Here is an 18,729-nt window from a genome sequence, read left to right on the forward strand (position 1 = left end):
TCATTTGATGTTACTTTTTTTTTTACGTCAACAGTTTGGATTGGGGGATGGGGGATTTGATACATTTGCTGTCACTATTACTCCTCCTTAATGATAACTTTTTTCACGAAATGAGGAAGGAATAAAACCTGGAAAAATTGGACCAGGACACGTTATCTTGACTCGAATCTAAGATTTTTTTATCTGAAATAAAAATAGGTTGACCCATGACCTAACCCCTGTTTATTTGAAATATATATATATATATATATATATATATTTATATATATTCATCATATAAGCTGGCAAATTACTCCAAATGCTAAATCATGTAAAGGTAACACGATGTCAACCGTCCAAATGTAATGACTACATATAATCAAATAACAACCACTGAAAAGTTTTATTTCTAATTTGACCATAGATCCATGGGCAACATGATTAAGAAAAAATAAGTTTACAATATAAATTTTGACAGTATCAAAGTAGCTTTTAGATTGAAACAACATTTCTATATCCTTTGGTGTGATAAAAAGCTCAAAACATTGGTCTAAACCCTAAATTTCTACAATAAAACTCATAAGATCCTTGCTATTGTCAGACTTATTTGCTGCAAGTGAACTAACATATCTTTTATTGTTTTCAAGAGAAAAAAATTATGTATCTAAAAGAACGAGAGTCTAAGGAATTTTTTTATTGTCCCATTTATTTTAATTTATTTTAAAATAAAATTTATGGATTAGTTTTGCAAATCACATTTTTCTCAAAAAAAAAAAAAAACTGCAAATCACTGGACTTTTATGGCGATGATATCATGAGTGAATTTTGAATTGTGTAAACTTAGAAATCTGTCTTATTTAACTTTTATTTTTGATTATTTTGTTATTTTATTTTTGACATTTAATATATTTTTTTTGTTTGTTTATTATTATTAAGTAACTCCATTTAACATGCTTGCAACCCATTTATTAGGACCTGAATCCAAGTAATTCAACTCAACCCAACCCATTTGCTAGGTTTAAAGGACGGTGACGGAAAAATAAAAACTTACAGTACCAAAATGACAAAAAAAAAAAACTTGTCAGATCAAAAAGATAGTCAACCAAACTTAAATGGTATAATTTGTAATTATTTTTTCCCTTTTTTAATGCACTTTCTACATTCTTCTTTTTTGGTTTTTCGTTTTCCCAGGTGAGTTGGGCTAATCTGAGCTATGGGCAGCCCATACAATGAAATGGTTAGCACTTAAAAAGTTGTGAATGAGGTGGGCTTGTTTTACACGACCCAGCCCACTCCATTTGAAGCCCTAGATCTACATAGTAGCGCGTGAACAGAATACAATACACACAGGCTTTCCTCTCTCTGTGACCAAACAGCTGGTTCGTTTTGCTCTTATTCCGGATTAGGGTTAAAACTCTTCACAATCACAGACTCTCTTATAGCTAGGCCGCGCCAACTCTCTCTCTCACATAGTACTCAGTACGAACAGGTAAAAATCTCTAACCGTTTGTTTCGCAGTTATTTAACAACCTCGAAATTTTATGTTTCTCTGTCTTGCTTTCATTTTCATGGTACTACTCTGTTGTGTTTGGCATTGCTTTTTTGTTTTTTGTTTTGGACGATGCCGTTGTTGTAGGAAAAGTTTGAATTTTCATCCTCGTACCTTCGAATTATAATTGTGCTATTCATGTTTGGACAAGTCTGATATCTAGGTTAAGTAGATTTATTAATTGAGCTTGATTGAATTCTACAATTGAAACTTAATTGGTTATGGCGATCTTCTTGAAGCTTTGTTTTGAGCTTTTTTTCTTTGAATTTTTTTTACTCATTGTTTCTTTAAGCAATGAAATTTTGTTCACACTGTGCTACTCTTTAGAGTGAAGGTTTCAACTTTCAAAACGGTCAAGAATTAGAGTAGTTTTTCTTTCACTGTGCTTGATTGAGTTTGAAAGAACCTTTCAAATTCTAGCTATTATTCTTTCTGGGTTCGTGCATTCATAATTTGGATGTACACTGCAGAGGTCTGAATAATCAATTTTAGGTTTGATGAATGTGCTATGTAGAAGCAAAATCTTAAATTTCATCTTGGTTGGATTTTCAAAAAATGTCGATTGGCTTAAATTTGTAACAAGCGGAGAAGATAACGATTGGTTGGATTGAACTTAATTTCTTATTATCTGATCCGATCATGTTGAGATGCGAGGAATCAAAATTGTTAGCTCCTCCATTTTGTTTTCCATAAGAAACAGCAGAAGTCTTTAAAAACAAATCCACTTATGTGCATTTTCTAGTCATGTATTCTGTTAGTAATAAAGCTTTATCTTTTCTCAATTCTCTTCATCCATTCACTGAAATGTCTTGTTGGTGGTGGTCCTGGTTATGGAAAACTTTAAACAAACCCTCTTATGTTGCACCTCTAGTCTTTTTGCCCTGGTTTCATTTCATGCTATGCATGAAAAATATTGGTTCAATTTATTTCATTTTATTTTTATCTTTAAGCCATTGATGACAGTGATGCATCATTTTTCAGATAATAATTAGTAAGGTATGTCATCCTGCCGCACCTACATGAACCTGCATAACTTTTCCCACATTATGACCTTATTAAGATGGTCATTTTGATTTACTTTTATAAGAGTACCCCAAAATATACTAACTATATGTGTTTGTGTGGGTACGCCTGTGTGATTCACATAATTATATTAATAATTAGATTTCTGAAAGAATTATGAAATTTCTTAATATTCGTAGAGAAAGATTTTTCCATAGCATTAACTGTTATAAAATAAGCCTCTGACAATCTAAAATATAAAGACAGCATCAATGTAATTGACAAAGACATATCTTTTTGTGAAAAATAAGAAATCCTACTTGGTCTCTACTAATCTGACAGAGATTTGTTTGGAACTGGATATATATATATATATATATTAATAGGGTAAATCTACTGCTTGGCTCAAAAGGTAAATCAAGCTACTTGACATTGGCTTGGAAAAAGGAACCATTCAAATAACCTGTTGCTTTGGCTCAAAAGCTAAACAATCCAATCCTGAAAAAATTTCTACTTGCCTAGATGTTTTATGTCTTGAAAGTTCAAGCTAGTTGAGCTCTCAATAAGAAATTGTTCAATAACTCATTTTTCTTGTTCTTCTTTTCCTATTTTTCTTGATCGTTGTACTTTTGTTTCCTGATTTGTGCCCCCATAGTACATCCCTAATGTACTCGGTTTGGCACTTTTTCTATTATTAATAATATTCTTATGTTACTTATAAAAAAAGAAATTGTTCAATAACGTTCTTTAGACAAAACCAATTTAACCCACCTACTAGGCTCGTTTCCAATACTATCTTTGTAGGTATAGCAGTCAACTACAAATAATAATACATGCCCTCTCAATGATGAATAATCAAATGTATAGTAAATATGCTTTTGATTGGTAGCATTATGTATGCGTATACAAGTTATTTTTTTTATTAATTGAAGTTTTATTACTTAATGAAGCACATAATTGAAACAAAAAGTGCACGAACCTTTTCTCTTGCTTGGGGTTGAGTCTGGCTGGTTTATTATGTTTTTGGTTTGTCGGGTTGCCTTCTTCTTTAGTTGTATTTGATATGGTTTAAAAGGAGTCTATTGATGTTTGACGAAAGAAAATCCTTGCTTAACGATGATGACATGCCTAAATCAATTACCTTAAATAAATTAAATGGTTTAAATTATTTAGTTTGGACACACGCTATGAACAACTTTCTAAGTGTAAAAAAAAATTTGAAATATTTGATAAATGATCCTTCCCAATGTAGGCTTATGATTGGATGAGTGAAGATTCTATTGTTATGGGATGATTTTGGCATAGTAAGAGTTCGTTTGAGAACAACTTATTTAGCTGAAATTGAAAATTTTTTGCTGAAAGTATTGTAGATAAACTTTTTGCTGAAAGTACTGTAAATAAAACTAAAAAGTAGCTAAAATAGTATAGTAGGACCCATAAATAGTAGTAAAAATAAGCTAAATAGTAAAAAAAGTTGGCTTTTTAAGCCAATGCCAAACGCAACCTAAGTAATCCCATATTGTGACGACAGTCAAATTTTGTGACATTTCCAATTCTAGGACTCTTCTACACTTTTTTTTTTTTTTTGGAGTCAGTAATGTTTTTCCTGTTTTTGAGATATTTGAGAAAAAAAAATGTCCATTGCCTGTTTGGAAAATCATTGGTTGAATACTACAGTACCCTTAATAATTTATGGAATCATTTATTGCAATATCGACCCCTTACAATTGATTTGAAGCAACATAAGCGATATTGAGAGGAATATATGATTACTACATTACTGTCTGGCTTAAATTCTGATCTACATGGTTTTAAAAAGCAGATTCTTTCTAGTGAAACCCTCACTTCAGCTGCCAATGTTAATTCTCATTATTGTGCTCATGCTTAGGCCAAGGTTCTATTGAGACAACCATAGTCTTTTGCTTTAGTTTCTAGCATTGGAGGTTGTAATAGCTTCTAGTGGTAATGGTTGTAATGGTGGATGTGGTGACAAGAAGTGATCATTTGGTGGTATGAATTGTACTAAACCTTATTGTTGGGTGAAATACAACAAGACAGAGTACGTGCATCAGGTTATAGATGGTATTAAACAATCACAGTTTACTTCTGTTCTAGTTGGGCATACGGCTCCCAGCACTGGTATCAAGATGCACTCACTTCTCAACTCAGCGAACTCATTCTGAAATTGAGTACTGCTCTCCTTTCTTACAGTGTTACATTTGTTTCAAATAATGCAGCCCAATCTTCTCCACTGTGGGTTATTGACTCCAGCATGAACAAACATCGATATGGTATATTGTCTGTCTCTTCTACTTCTTCTTTTTCATCCTGTTAAACACAATATTGGTTTAACTAATGGTTCATCTCAACCTGTCCTTGGGAAAGGTGTTCTTCATTCTGCAAGACATTATCTCTACCGTTTAGTCTCTATGCCCCTGAATTTTCTTCGATTTGCTTTTGTTAGTCAATTGACGAAAGCCTAACACTGGTCTATAACCGTTGATCCTACTTCTTTTGTCTTTCAGAACCTCAAGACCAGGGAGATGATTGGTTCGGGCCATGAGAAGGATAGCCTTTAGTATCTGGATCCTGATGGCTTGTTCTCCCTTACTCTCTCAGCTTTGAGTGCTACCATGTCTCCTTTCCAATGGAAATTTTCATTTGGGCGACCAAACTAAAGTTTGTGATTCCTTTATTGAGTCATGTGTCTAATCTTGAATGTGAAGCATCTCACTTAGGAAAACATCATTTTAGTTCCTTTTTGAGTGTTAGTTATAGTCATCAGTTTGAGTCATTTGATGTAGTTTGCATTTTGCACTAGCATATGGAGTCCTTCCCTCACTACCATTTTGAATTGATTCCTTTATTTTATTATATTTCTTGATGATTATTCGCATATGACATGGTTATTTTTTATTAAGGAAAGATCTAAGCTACCTTATATTGTTTATAAATTCTATTATGATATCCTTGTTCAATTTAATAAGCACATTAAGGATTTGGAACGTTCAGAGGCGCAGCTCAAAGAATTGTTTGCTGGGACTTTGTTTGACTGTCATGCTTGGGGACTCACTTCTAGTGATTCCATTCCATTGTTCATAGATTCTTTATTTTCTTGTATATAATCTCTTTTTTGTTGTTTTCCTGTAAATATTTTTTAGGCTGCTTCATTTTTTTCGAATGAAGTAGTACTTTCATTTAATATAACTATTTCTTACTCATCAAAAAATTTAATAAGTGCATTAAGATTCTTTGCTTTGATAATGTCTTAGAATATACACAATCTTTTATTAACTCTTTTTGTGTTGATTGTGGTATTGTTCATCAAACCAGTTGTGCACACAACTCTCAACAAATTGGAGTTGTTAAAAAAAAAAAAAGCATCTTCGTTTATTAGACATTGCCTGTACCTTGTTGTTCAATATGTATGGGGTGATCTTGTTCTCACAGCATGTCATCTCTTTGATTGATAAACTTTCCCCTTGGTCTCACAAGCATGTTTTCCTTGGATACTCTCGTACTCAAAAGGGCTATTGGTGTTATAGTCCTGAGTCTCGACCTTACTTTGTGAATGCTGATGTTACACTTCTTTAATCCTCCTTTTTCTCATTGGGCCAGAATTTGTCTACCAATCTCATCTTTAGTTGTGAGGGGAGTTTTTGGTACCTTCACCTACTCTTCATTCTATTGTTTGTCATATCTTGCATTATTTGAAAGGAGCTCCTAGGCGTAGACCATTGTACAGGCCTTTTAATTCCCCCATCTATTACTGGTTTAAGTGATGCTGACTGCTCTGATAGGCGGTTCACCCCTGGTTATGGTACCTTTGTTAGAAGCAATCTTGTTACATAGCACAGTAAAAAGAAAAATTCTGTTGCCCCGCTAGTGCTAAAGTTAATATAAAGCTACTGCTCATACTTCTTGAATGGTTGTGTGTTTGGTCTCTCCTTCGAGGTGGTGTTGTTCCTCTTCCTATGGAGAAAGATTATGATAATCAGAATGATATATATTTTTTGATAAGTAATCAGAATGATATCATTATTGCTAACAATACAGTTTTCTATTAGCATGCCAAATATATCAAGGTTGATTTCCATTTTATTTGAAATTTATTGATGAGGAAACAAACTGTCAAACACCCCTCCCCCCCAACAGAAATGTTTGATTGAATGATTAGCCTAGTGATGTCTTGAGAAAGTCATTAGCTTGTGCCTTCTTCTAGCGATTGTCTTCCAAGATGGACATGTTTGATCTATTGGCATTATTGGTTATAATGGGGTTGTTATTGTACTTATCAAAAAAATAATTGGGTTACTATTGCATTAGCTTAACAGTATTCTTGAAATCATGCCATATTACTCTAATATAAATATATGCCTATTTTTTAGTCTTTCTCCTCTTTGAGCATTCTCTCCTCTTCTGAAGTTTACAACTCAACTGATGTCTTGTCCAGCTCTCCTCTCCTCCAATTATTAGATGATATGAAAAATTTTCAATCTATTAATTTCTTAACCATGAAAAACAACTGTACTACATGCATTTTTGTTAAGATTAAGATTGTTTTACTTATTGTCTTGGGGCTTTATAGTTTGTATTTTTTATGGTGTTAATGGTAGAATTTTTAAAGTTAAAAATCCAACCAAGTCTCATTATTTGTATCTTTTTGACTGAATGCTACCACAACTTTGTTTTAATTGCAAGACATGAGCATTAAAATTCTGTAGAAAAGTCACATTTACTGCATTATGACCCTTATTGCAGATTTGTCCTTTTCCTTCCTCTTTAGCTATTCAAAAGAAATAAGGTCGTACCCAATGCACAAAACTCCCACTTTTATAGGATCTGAGAGAGGTGATTAGTAGGCAGCCTTAACCCCATTTTTTTCTGTTGAAAGACAACAAATTCCTGGATTTGAACCTGCAACATGCCGCTTTGGGTGAAAGACACTTCCACTTCAGCCATCCAAACAAAATGATTAATAATATTTGCAATTTTTAGGGGACAGAATGGGTAGCCAAACTGCTACAAGCAATGATCGATCAAGGACATATTGGACACCAACAATGGAACGGTATTTTATTGACCTTATGTTAGAGCAGATGAATAAAGGCAATCGGATTGGCCATACTTTCAACAAGAAGGCATGGACGGACATGCTCAGTGTGTTCAATACAAAATTTGGATCTCAATATGACAAAGATGTTCTAAAAAGTCGTTATACAAATATGTGGAAGCAATTCAATGATATAAAGAATCTTCTTAGTCAAAGTGGATTTTGTTGGGATGAAACTCAACAGATGGTGGTAGCTGATGATTATGTCTGGGATGCTTACATTAAGGTACATTACTTTTTTCTATTCATTCATATCATAAAAGCATCTTGCCATTACTGTTTAATAACATGAAGTAACTGCAGGCTTACCCTGATGCCCGAATGTACAAAACTAAACCAGTGCAAAATTTTAATGATTTGTGCTTGATATATGGGTATACAACTGCTGATGGAAGATACAGCCGATCAAGTCATGATCTAGACATTGATGAAGAAATGCAAGGAGTAAATATGGGTATGTATACTTTTTCTGCCCCAGAGGGTTGGCTTTGTGACTGAATATGATCTCTTATTGATATTCTGTTTATAGACTAGTTATATGATGTTTATATTTATTTAATATTAAGATTTTACGCATATGGTCAAGAAGGAAAAATCAGGAAGAAGCTCTGAGCTCCACAACCTATTCATGGTTTATGAAATTTATTCACAAGATAGGGAATGATTAGGAGGCAGATAGAATTCAGCCTTACAGTCTTCAAATGGTAAATGTTCCAAATAATTCCTAAAAAAAATTTCAGCTTAGGGGCCTTGTTATTTTGTTTTGAAAATATGATCTTTCTTAGTGGACCAATGAACATGAATTGCAATTAAATTCTAAATATATAGTTTGACTGCTGTCATGATGGTTAGCTTTCCAGAATGTACTTCATAGTAAATAAAGATGTACATCCAATAATATGAGATGACTGTGTTCACCTATATGTTCCTCAATTTGTAGGTGATGGAATGGGCGGCCTTGCGCCTTCAAGTAATGAGCGTGGAAGGACCGATTGGACTCCAGCAATGGACCAATTTTTCATTGAGCTTATGCTGGACCAAGTAAAAAGAGGGAATAAGACTGAAAATACTTTCAATAAACAAGCATGGAATGATATGCTTGCTTCGTTCAATGAAAAATTTGGTCCACAACATGGCAAAAGGGTTTTAAGGCATCGATACAAGAAATTGTGGAAGTACTATAGTGACATAACAATTCTTCTTAAACAAAATGGCTTTTCTTGGAATGAAACACAACAAATGGTTGCAGCTGATGATGATGTTTGGGATGCATATCTCAAGGTACATAGTTATAAATAATTTGTCATTCCTGTTTTTTGAGGGGCATATTTTATTTACTAACATAGATTTGCAGGCACACCCGCATGCACGGACATATAGAACAAAAACCCTTCCAAACTACTATGATTTGCTCCTAATATACGGAAGTCAAATTGATAATGGGATTCACTGTGATTTACATCAGAACAAAAATGTTGAAGACGACGTCTCAGAAAGAAAGGCCGGTGAGTTACACTTACTATATGTACCAAGTGAAGATTAATTTGCTTGACTTTTACAATCAAAAAAATATTTAATGGGGTCTTGCTTTACACTGTCATGGAAAGTCTATTGAGACTTTGATCAAGTGGAAAATAGATAAATGGGAATCCCAGCAGTAGTTATTTACTTATCTATGCTTTAATTATTTAATAACTTATACTTTTAAGTGAAAAATAGTAATTGGTCTTCTGGCTTCCGTATCAAATCTCTTGGATGCAGTTAAATGAGCAGTTCTCAAGGCCATAAATCATAGCAAGATTTTCTTGTAACTTCTTTTATTGGCCAATGAGTTACAGGGTTATGAACATGGTAAAGTATTTGGAAGATGTTTAGAAAATCTAGTTACATAAGAACTGCTTTTTATTCACGTGAGATGCTTTGAAGTACTTGCCAGTCATTGTATGCTTCTATAACTAAATATTTATGACTATAGGTGAAGGAAAAGGGGGGCAGAACCCTACTTTTGGTGATCGTACAAGAACATATTGGACACCACCAATGGACCGTTATCTTATTGACTTGTTACTAGAACAGGTTCATAGGGGAAATAAACTTGGGCAAACTTTCATAACCCAGGCGTGGATTGACATGGTTACATCTTTCAATGCAAAATTCAATTCTCACCATGACAAAGATGTTCTGAAGAATAGGTACAAACATTTAAAGAGGCAATACAATGACGTAAAGATTCTTCTTCAGCTGAGTGGGTTTTCATGGGATGAAACAAGAGAAATGGTAACAGCTGATGATCATGTTTGGGATGCTTATACCAAGGTTAACTACTCTGCATTTTATTTCTGGTTGGTTTGTTCTGTCCTTCTGCTGCTTACATATAGTGCTTGCAGGAACATCCTGATGCTCGATCATATAGAGTGAAAACTCTGCCAAGCTATCACAAATTGTGTGTGATATTTGGAGAAGAACATGCTGATGGTAGATACAGCCGTTTGGCACGCAATGCAGACCCCAGCGGTGAATTACCTGTTTCATTGACTGGTATGCATTTTCCTGTTCCTCCTGATAGTGGGCAGTGACCAAAAGTTTTGTCTTGAGTCATGAATTTGGTGCTAAGTGTGAGTTCTGTTGCGTCTTAAATTAAATTATATGATGCTGCTTTTTGTTGCTGGGGATTAAATTCAACAAATAGTTACTCTAATGTGGCGATTCAATTTTAGGTTTAATCTTAAAATATGTTGTATTTACAACATTTAGTTGATTGTAGTGAACTAAATTAACTTCAGAACACCCCCCCCCCCCCCCACACACACACATAAAAAAAAAAGGGAAAAAGAAGTACTTGAAAGAACATTGGGCACGAATGCACGATCATATTGAACTAGTACAAGCAACTCTTCCTTTAAGATGATTTGTTCTTGATATGATGTGGCTAAGACTATAAAGCATAGCCATTCATGTCATTCCATATATGTTGACAATGCAATAGTGTAAACATCAGTCAGTTCCCTTCACCTTGTGGGGTTCTTTCCTAATATTGCCCATGAACACATTCACCAAAAGCACAAACAACAACAATATATAATAATCGACTTGCTGATTCAAGATAAATAATTTACTCTAGAAGTTCTTATGCAAACAAATTCAAATTCAAATTCAAAAAAAAAAAAAAAAAAAACTTAGGACTAGTTTATTCCAAGTCAATTTTTAGGCTTGCTTAGAATAAGCCCAAACAAGAAAGAGAAGACAAATTCTAAAAATTACCGTTTGGGGTTTCTCGGAATTAATTAAACTGTCTTCGTTAGAGTATAATACTGCAGTTATACAGTAGGACTAAATCCTAATCCTAATTGATTTGGGCAAAGCTCAATTATTGAATTACGAAAATAGCCTTGACTCTAGGAAATTAAATAAAATACAAATCAACTATTTAGCTAATAAAATCCAAGGATGATGTAGGACAAATTGGAGAATTTGTATATGTGTGGTTGTGGTGGGTTAAGGTTTTAGGGGATTTGTGGATTTTGGGGTTTAGAACCTTTTTAAGAAGGGTCAGGGTTCAAGTGGGAAAAGATACCAAATTGACATAGGAGACTTGTGCAAGTAGGATTTAGAGTTGTTGAGGAAAGGGTTATGCAGTGTTGATAGGAAATTAAGGGACATGTGATGAGTTATTTGATGGCTATTTGATAGAAGAAAGTATGTGGGGGATTTAGGGTTATGGTAGGTAAAAGAAAGGGCTTGATTTGGGGTTGTAAGAAAGAAGAAAATGAGAGGTTTGTATGGTATTTGGGTCTGTATGAACAGTACCCCGTGAATCTTACCATAAGTAAGAGAGAATAAGCAGAGAGAGAGAAAATATCACACAAAGGCCAACATGCCTCAATTCTCAAAACACTCAATAATTTTTATTAAGCAACTACATCTCCTCTGAATGCATTGAGCACATATGTTTATAAAGACTCTTGTTCTAGTAGTATTAGGACTCCTAGTTTGACTAGTAAACTAAAAACCTAATAAAAGATGAATTTGGACCCAAAGAAAATAAAACCTAAGATACTTAGGAACCCAGAAAATTCTAGACTCAACTAAAGTACCAAAATACATTAAATTCGTTGGAATCACAAAAATTATAGATATGCTCAACCGCAAAATTGATGATAACTAATATTTTAACCCTAAAAGACTCATACTTAGACCTTTAAAACCACATGACTCTTACCTCAATTGGACTTCACATGTTGACCCCATAAAATAATTCTTGCCAAGAGATAGCTCAACTGGCACCTCTGGTATTTCCAATAGAGACGTACAGGGTTCGGATCTCCCCTCTCCCATTGTAATTATCGAACTATCAAAATTAATTCTTGAATAGGTGAACTTGCAAAGTAATAGCAAATTAATTGTCTATGGCTGCATCAAATTAACAATAGTATAAATACAATTGACTTCTAAAATTAAATAAACTTCCCGCAAACTCAAACTTTGAAGTATTGAACGAAAAATACTCTCACCTGAGACTTGCACCAACTCTTGGACCTTTAGCAGTACTAAGAACAGAGAAACTTTGTGTTCCATCATATGGAATGATAGAATTAATGGTTGGAATCAGAGTTTCAAATGATATAGCATTATTTTGATCCACATAAAGCATTTCTACTTCATGCACTATGAAGGGCTGATCAATAGGAATCGCCACCTAGGGTTGCTTAACAATTTTTCCAATGGGAAAATTTTATTAATAAAGCAAATTTGTCTCGATTGGAGTACAATAGTGCACTTATATAGAATTTAGACCACGATGAATAAAACTTAATTGACTTGGAATAATTGAATTATGAAAAGAACCTTGACTCCATAAATTTAAATAAAATACTAATAATCTAATTAGCTAATCAGACCTAAGATAAAATTCATTTGTCTGATATTAAAAATATAATTGGCTTCTAAAATTAAATAGCCTAAACAAAATATAGTTCCCTGCATCTTGTTCCCTTTTATTAGCCTAGGTGTGTGCTAGGACAATGTAGACAACTGGGAGCTGTGATATCATGCATTAATTTAGTAAGCTGATTGTGTTAGTGTTTGGTGTGATTATATTGTCTTGACTCTTTGAACTTGTTATTTGACGGTTGCCTAAAACTGTATTTTCTGAATTTGAAAAACAAAGTTGTCACCACTCACTGGTATCAGGAGAATCTTGTTGGAAAGTAAAACAAAAAGGTCACTGACTTCTTTTTTATTTCTTATTAAATTATAAATTAAATGATAGCATGAATGCTGGAGAAAGGATTTGTCTTAGATTTTCTGAAATTTAATATAGACTGGATTTGAGTGCATGCCATGGGAAGCAAATTTGTTTTATTTTTTCTGGACACAACTTAACAGACCTTTTGTGAACTCATCATTTTCCTTAATTTGTAGGTGAGGGGACAAATGACCAATCACCTGCTGGTGATGCTCCTTTGGTGATAGATTGGATACCATCAATGGAGCTCTATTTTATTGTCCTTATGGTAGACCATGTGCAGAGAGGCAATAAGGCTGATCGTACATTCAATGAGCAAGCATGGGCTGATATGATAGAATCATTTAATGAAAAATTTGGACTAAAATTTAACAAAAATCTCCTAGAAGATCAGTATACATTCTTGATGAAACAGCATGGTGAAATCAGTAATCTTATCAATCATAGTGGTTTTACGTGGGATGAATCTCAACAAATGGTAACAGCTGACAATGATGTCTGGGAAGCTTATGTTAAGGTGCATTCCTCCCTCTGCTAATATTGTTATTTATTTTCTTTACATCAATTGGCTTGTAGTTCATTGCAACTCCCCCACCCCCCAAACCACCCCCCCAAAAAAAAAAAAAAACAGTGAAAAAAGGGTAAAGGGAAAGTTTAGGATGTGAACTATTTAAGCTTTCCTCTTTTTGTGTGTGTGTGACAGCCATGCCTTCTGCATTATAGTTTATCATGTGAACTTTTTTATGAAATGATGGCAATGTATCCTGCATAATTGTATTGACCGTAGTCTGAATTGTTTGCCAAATATACGGCTTATTGATCCCATCAATCCTAAGGTGTTCATGCATGAATTTTGCAGGAATACCCAGATGCTATTTCATACAGGGATAAAATCTTATGTAGTTATAGAGATCTTTGCAAGGTCTTTGGAAATAAAGTGTCAGGTGAAAGATTCAGTAATCACGGTCTGGTTATGGAAGCGGACATAACTGCCCAGGGAATAGAGATGGAGGGAACATCTAGAGGTCAAGAATTTCCAACGAGGAATACTCAAATGTCTGTTGATGAGAGAAAGCGGCCAACTGAGACACCATTGGAATCACAACGTCCTAGAAAGGTACAAAAGACTGACAATAGAATGGAAGAAGCTCTTTCCGAGATTGCGGGTGTAGTCAAAAGATTGGTCAATAAGAAAGAGAATAAAAACTGTAAATTGATAGAAAGTGCAATTGATGCTCTCCAGGCAATACCAGACATAGATGATGAGCTTATGTTGGATGCTTGTGATCTTCTGGAAGATGAGAAAAAGGCAAAAACGTTTTTGGCATTGGATATCGCTTTGAGGAGGAAATGGTTACTAAGAAAGCTTCGACAGTAGTATTGTAGTGGCCTTAGTTTTTTTGAGTGTTGCATACAATTGCCTCATTTGAGAAATTTTTTTTTTACTAGCTTAGATACTGTAATTTGTAAATGTATATCTGTTCAGGCCTCCTTTTTCTGGCCACGTGGCAGCTCCCCAAATCCCCACAAAAACTCTATTGGAGCAAGGCTAAAATGAATGGACCTAATATATATTAAAGAAAAACAATGGTCTCAAAGCCTGAAAAGAAAAAGAAAAGCTCAAGAAAAACTGGGAATCAACCTAATAACAAAATGAGTTTTGCAACCGACATTCCTATTCCCTTATTTTATTTAGGCTTTTATTTATTTTAAAAAGGAGAGGAAAAAAAAAAAAAAAACTCCAAGTTGGGTTAAGTGACCCCCAAATCGAAGTGGGTTAAAAGACTCACAAACAAATTGGAGTTCACAATCGACAACCTATATTTAAAGTTGGGTTAAATGACCTGCAAATTTTAGGCTAAAAGACCCACAAATAAGTTGGACTTTACAATATACAATCTGCACCTAAGTTGGGTTAAGGGTGTGTTTGGTAAAAATTATTTTTACCAACTTATTTCATTATTCAATTTATTTTTGTTACTATTTATGGGTTTCACTGCACTTTTTGGTACTATTCATGGGTCTTAGAGCATCTTCAATAGATTAGCTAAATCTAATTTTTGGAGAATAAACCCCAAAAATCAGCTCCAACAGATTCTGTAATTGCAAAACTTTTCCAAATTTTTTTTGATGTTGCTATAGTGCTTCTTTAGATATAGAAAACAATGTAGCAACTCCAAATGAATTTTTCTCCTTAAAAAAATCATACAACTCAATAAAAAATAATTTTTTTCTCTCTCCTCTCACAACGGCTACAAACACAACAATCATTTCTCTTAAACATCTCTAAACTCAAGCATAATCAAAATACAAACTCAAAAACATAATCTTAAAATTAATCAAATCATAACAAAAAAAAAAAAAAAAAAAAAAAAAAAAAAAAAAAGAAGAAGACAGAAGCCATCTGACCCATTTGGGCCGCATTGGGGAGGAAGACGAGCGACGGTGGAGCAAAAGACGCAACTTGGCATAGTGAATGCCGATTCTGCGCCTGCCTGTTTCCTTCGATTAACGGTGGAGCAAGCCTCTCACTTGTTCTTTCTCTATTTCTTATCATATAAAGAACTAGAGTGTGTTCTAAAATCAAGTAGAAAAAGAAAAAGGAGAGAGAGAGAGAGAGAGAGAGAGAGAGAGAGAGAGTGATTTGGAATCAAGTAGAAAAAGAAAGAAAGAGTGGGTATACATGTGTGGTGGAGAAAAAACAAGAAAAAAAAAAAGAAACATATGGATGAAATTGAAAGGAAAAATAATATAAAGAATAAGAAATGACAATTAAGAAATGCTACCACAATATTTTCATAATAAATCTTAAGTAACAAATTGTTATTAGCTAATATTGGTAAGTAAAAAAATAATTTCAGTGGTGGATTCAAATTAGAACTAATAATAACTTTTCACATAAGATTTTGTTGTGATTCTTGTGAAAGTATTACAAAAAATGTTGTGAATATAACACTTCTCGCTGAAAAATATGATTGTTGGGAATAAACATAGGAAGAATAAATGATGATTAAAAAAAGAATAAAGAATGAATAAAGAAATAATATTTAAATAAAATGGAGAAAATGATAGAGAATTTGTTGGAAAGTATATTTGAAAAAGTAAGTAAAAGCTAAATGTCACTGTTTACTGTCCAAACAGTACAAAAATTTAGATAAACTGCTTGAGATACTCTCACTATACTATTTCAGCTAACTTTTACCTTTTTTTACAGTACTTTCAGTAAAATAAGCGGATCCTAAACAGACCCTAAATTATAATGGATCTGTAAAAAATTTTAGGCTAAATGACCCATATTCTCACCAAGATAAAATATTCATATCTTATTCATCTTATTGGGTAAACTGATCCATAAAAGTCGAGGGTTCTATAATCAATGTCTCGTTTATGCGATTTTGGGGTTCCAATTAACTAGTCCTTATTTACGCATAATGGAGTTAGCATGAGGAAAACTCAAACCTATATCAATTTAAAAACCCAATTATTTAAAGAGGCATTAAAGGGTCTTTCTTTGACTAAAATAGTTCATCATCTTCCTCAATTTTGGAGACAAAAGCCATGGAAGGACACATCGAAGCCACCAAGAAAGCTAGAGGATCGTGAAAAAGATACCTTGCAAGTTTTGGCTCAATCATGGTTCAATTATATACTCTTTGCTGACCATACCACATCAGCAAAGGGTACAACAAAATGAAAAATACGTGACAAGTGTAACACAGGTCATGGGCCAAGTTTGCTATAGGCCTAAAAGATGCCCAAAAGTGTCCTTTAAGCCCACACAGTTTAGGCCCTTATCTAAAAAGGCTTCAAGTCTGTTTTTTCAAAATATTGGGTCCAAAATTCACCATCACATGTGGCAGGCTCAATTACCCAAAACTCATCACAACACTGAAAGGGCATAAAAGCCCGAATCTCCTTGCCACGTGGATTGGGATTAAAGGCCTAAAAAACCTACATGTTGGCCCTAAAAGCCCAAAATTCCCTCACCTCATGAGCTTTTTTCATGCAAACATGGAGGCCACCCTAAAATAGGTCATTTCGGCCATTAAAAATTTAAGGACCAAGTTCCACTTCAAGGCAAAGCCCAAGTGCAGGGCAATTAGAGGCACCGAGTATAGGGAAAGAAAAAAAAAAAGAATAAAGTTTCTCTTCAAACTAATTTGGAGAAAAACTTTTCAAACTTCTCATATACCTCTTTTTTGGGTATGAATTTTTAAAATCTAACCGTTGAATTTCATGTTCCTTATGTTTTTAACATGTATATCAAGTTTTATTCAAATTGGATATTATTTACTATTCAATCGATAAAATTATTTTTTATATACAATTTTAGATCACAAAAACTTGAAATTTTAACATTTTTTTGTTAAACAACAATTGATTTGTTATCTTCTTGAATTTTTTATATTCAAAATTCACACTCAGTATAAATTATATTAAAATATATGTGGAATTTGAATGGTTTCTCTCCAAACTAGAAACTTTGTTTAAGAAAAAAGGTGGAAGACCAATTGTTGGGTCTTTTGAAATGACAAAATTTAGTTACAAAATTAGTTATAGTTTAAGGCTACAACCCCCTTTAAAAAAATTAATTACTACACATTTTAAAAATCTAACTGTTGAATTGCATGTTCTTGGCACTCTTAGTACACATGTCAAATTTTGTGTCAATTGGATATAATTTGTTATATGATCTATAAGCTTATATTTTATACATAATTTTAAGCTACAAAAACTTGCAATTTAAACAATTTATTGATGACATAGCTATCGATCTTTAATTTTCTGAAAATTTTGCAAGCAGGAAGGATATAAGAAGAATATAATTCAATGGTAGATTTGTCAAAATTCAACTCCAATAAAAAAATATTAAGTAAGGTTGTAGGCTTAGTGTACAACTAATTTTCAAGTTAAACTTTTTCCCTCTTGAAACCCAACCAAATCAAGGTTAGAGGTAGTTATGAGAGCATATAGGCCCAATGATTTTGATGGTTTGGAGGGTCTAAGGGAGTGTGTTAAAAAAAGCTCTTGTCATTTAAGGATGACAAAGAACATATAGCTTAGCATTAATTGTCCAAATTTTGTGGACATCTTTTTTATGAAATTTTTTTGGGATAAACTACATATTTGGTCCCTATGCTATATACCATATTTTAATTTAATCTCTAACCTTTCCATTGTGCCAATTTGATCCCTAATCTTTCAGTACTGTGTCAATTTAGTCCCTACCATTATTTTTTGGATGAAAATTGATGATGTGTCTAATGGCCAAAAAAAAAAAAAAAAATTAGCTTTCGTTGATGAGATAATACACGAAAATTTTATTTTAGCCATTTGCCATATCATCAATTTTCATTTAAGATATAACGACAATGACTAGATTGACACAACACTGAAAGGTTATTGACCAAATTGACACAATTGAAAGGTTAGGGACCAAATTGAAATATGGTGTAAAGGATAGAGACCAAATATGTAGTTTATCCTTTTTTTTTTTTTTGGATAAAAATTTAATGGACATTTGATGACCTAGTGTGAAGGAAGGTTATATTTGGTCAACGCCCCATATACTTGACATCACACAGGACAATGAGACATCCTTTTTACTCTATACTGAAGCCTAATCAAACATTAAATGCATACAAGGTGATTAAACATCTCGTGATCCAATGGTTTGAGCAACTTACACCATTTTGGAAGTAATACCAAAAGGTTTGAGAAGAGTTAGGAAAGTATTAAAACCTAATGCCCAATGGATCACACCGAAGAAGTACGGATAATTCATTTAGGGTACTGTACCCATGTCATACTGGTGTCATACCGGCCATTTCATTTTATAAT

General features: G+C 33.4%; 1 protein-coding gene across 6 annotated transcripts; it reads left to right on the forward strand.

Annotated features, from left to right (window-relative positions):
* The first annotated feature begins 1,330 nt into the window (after nt 1–1,330).
* On the forward strand, nt 1,331–14,392 carry LOC126712803 (L10-interacting MYB domain-containing protein). 6 transcript variants are annotated; one of them, XM_050412275.1, is made up of 11 exons: nt 1,334–1,468; nt 4,419–4,821; nt 5,056–5,209; nt 7,529–7,869; nt 7,947–8,097; nt 8,584–8,924; nt 8,998–9,148; nt 9,619–9,959; nt 10,031–10,181; nt 13,065–13,405; nt 13,748–14,392. In XM_050412275.1, exons 4-11 carry the CDS (start codon nt 7,537–7,539, stop codon nt 14,264–14,266), a joined length of 2,328 nt encoding a protein of 775 aa, XP_050268232.1. In that variant the 5' UTR covers nt 1,334–1,468; nt 4,419–4,821; nt 5,056–5,209; nt 7,529–7,536; the 3' UTR covers nt 14,267–14,392. The 6 variants fall into 6 exon arrangements, with proteins under 6 accessions (XP_050268230.1, XP_050268232.1, XP_050268231.1 ...); XM_050412274.1 differs by having other exon boundaries at nt 4,419–4,669; nt 4,768–4,821; nt 5,056–7,869; XM_050412271.1 differs by having other exon boundaries at nt 5,056–7,869.
* The last annotated feature ends 4,337 nt before the right edge of the window (nt 14,393–18,729 follow it).

The sequence above is a fragment of the Quercus robur genome, chromosome 2 (assembly GCF_932294415.1).
Source record: "Quercus robur chromosome 2, dhQueRobu3.1, whole genome shotgun sequence".
Classification (NCBI taxonomy): Eukaryota; Viridiplantae; Streptophyta; class Magnoliopsida; order Fagales; family Fagaceae; genus Quercus; species Quercus robur.

Coding starts and splice junctions, on each gene's coding strand:
- LOC126712803 (XM_050412273.1), top strand. CDS start 7,537: ATGGGTAGCCAAACTGCTACAAGCAATGATCGATCAAGGACATATTGG. Junction 10,182..13,064: donor ATTACCTGTTTCATTGACTG/GTATGCATTTTC, acceptor CTTAATTTGTAG/GTGAGGGGACAAATGACCAA. Junction 13,406..13,747: donor TCTGGGAAGCTTATGTTAAG/GTGCATTCCTCC, acceptor TGAATTTTGCAG/GAATACCCAGATGCTATTTC.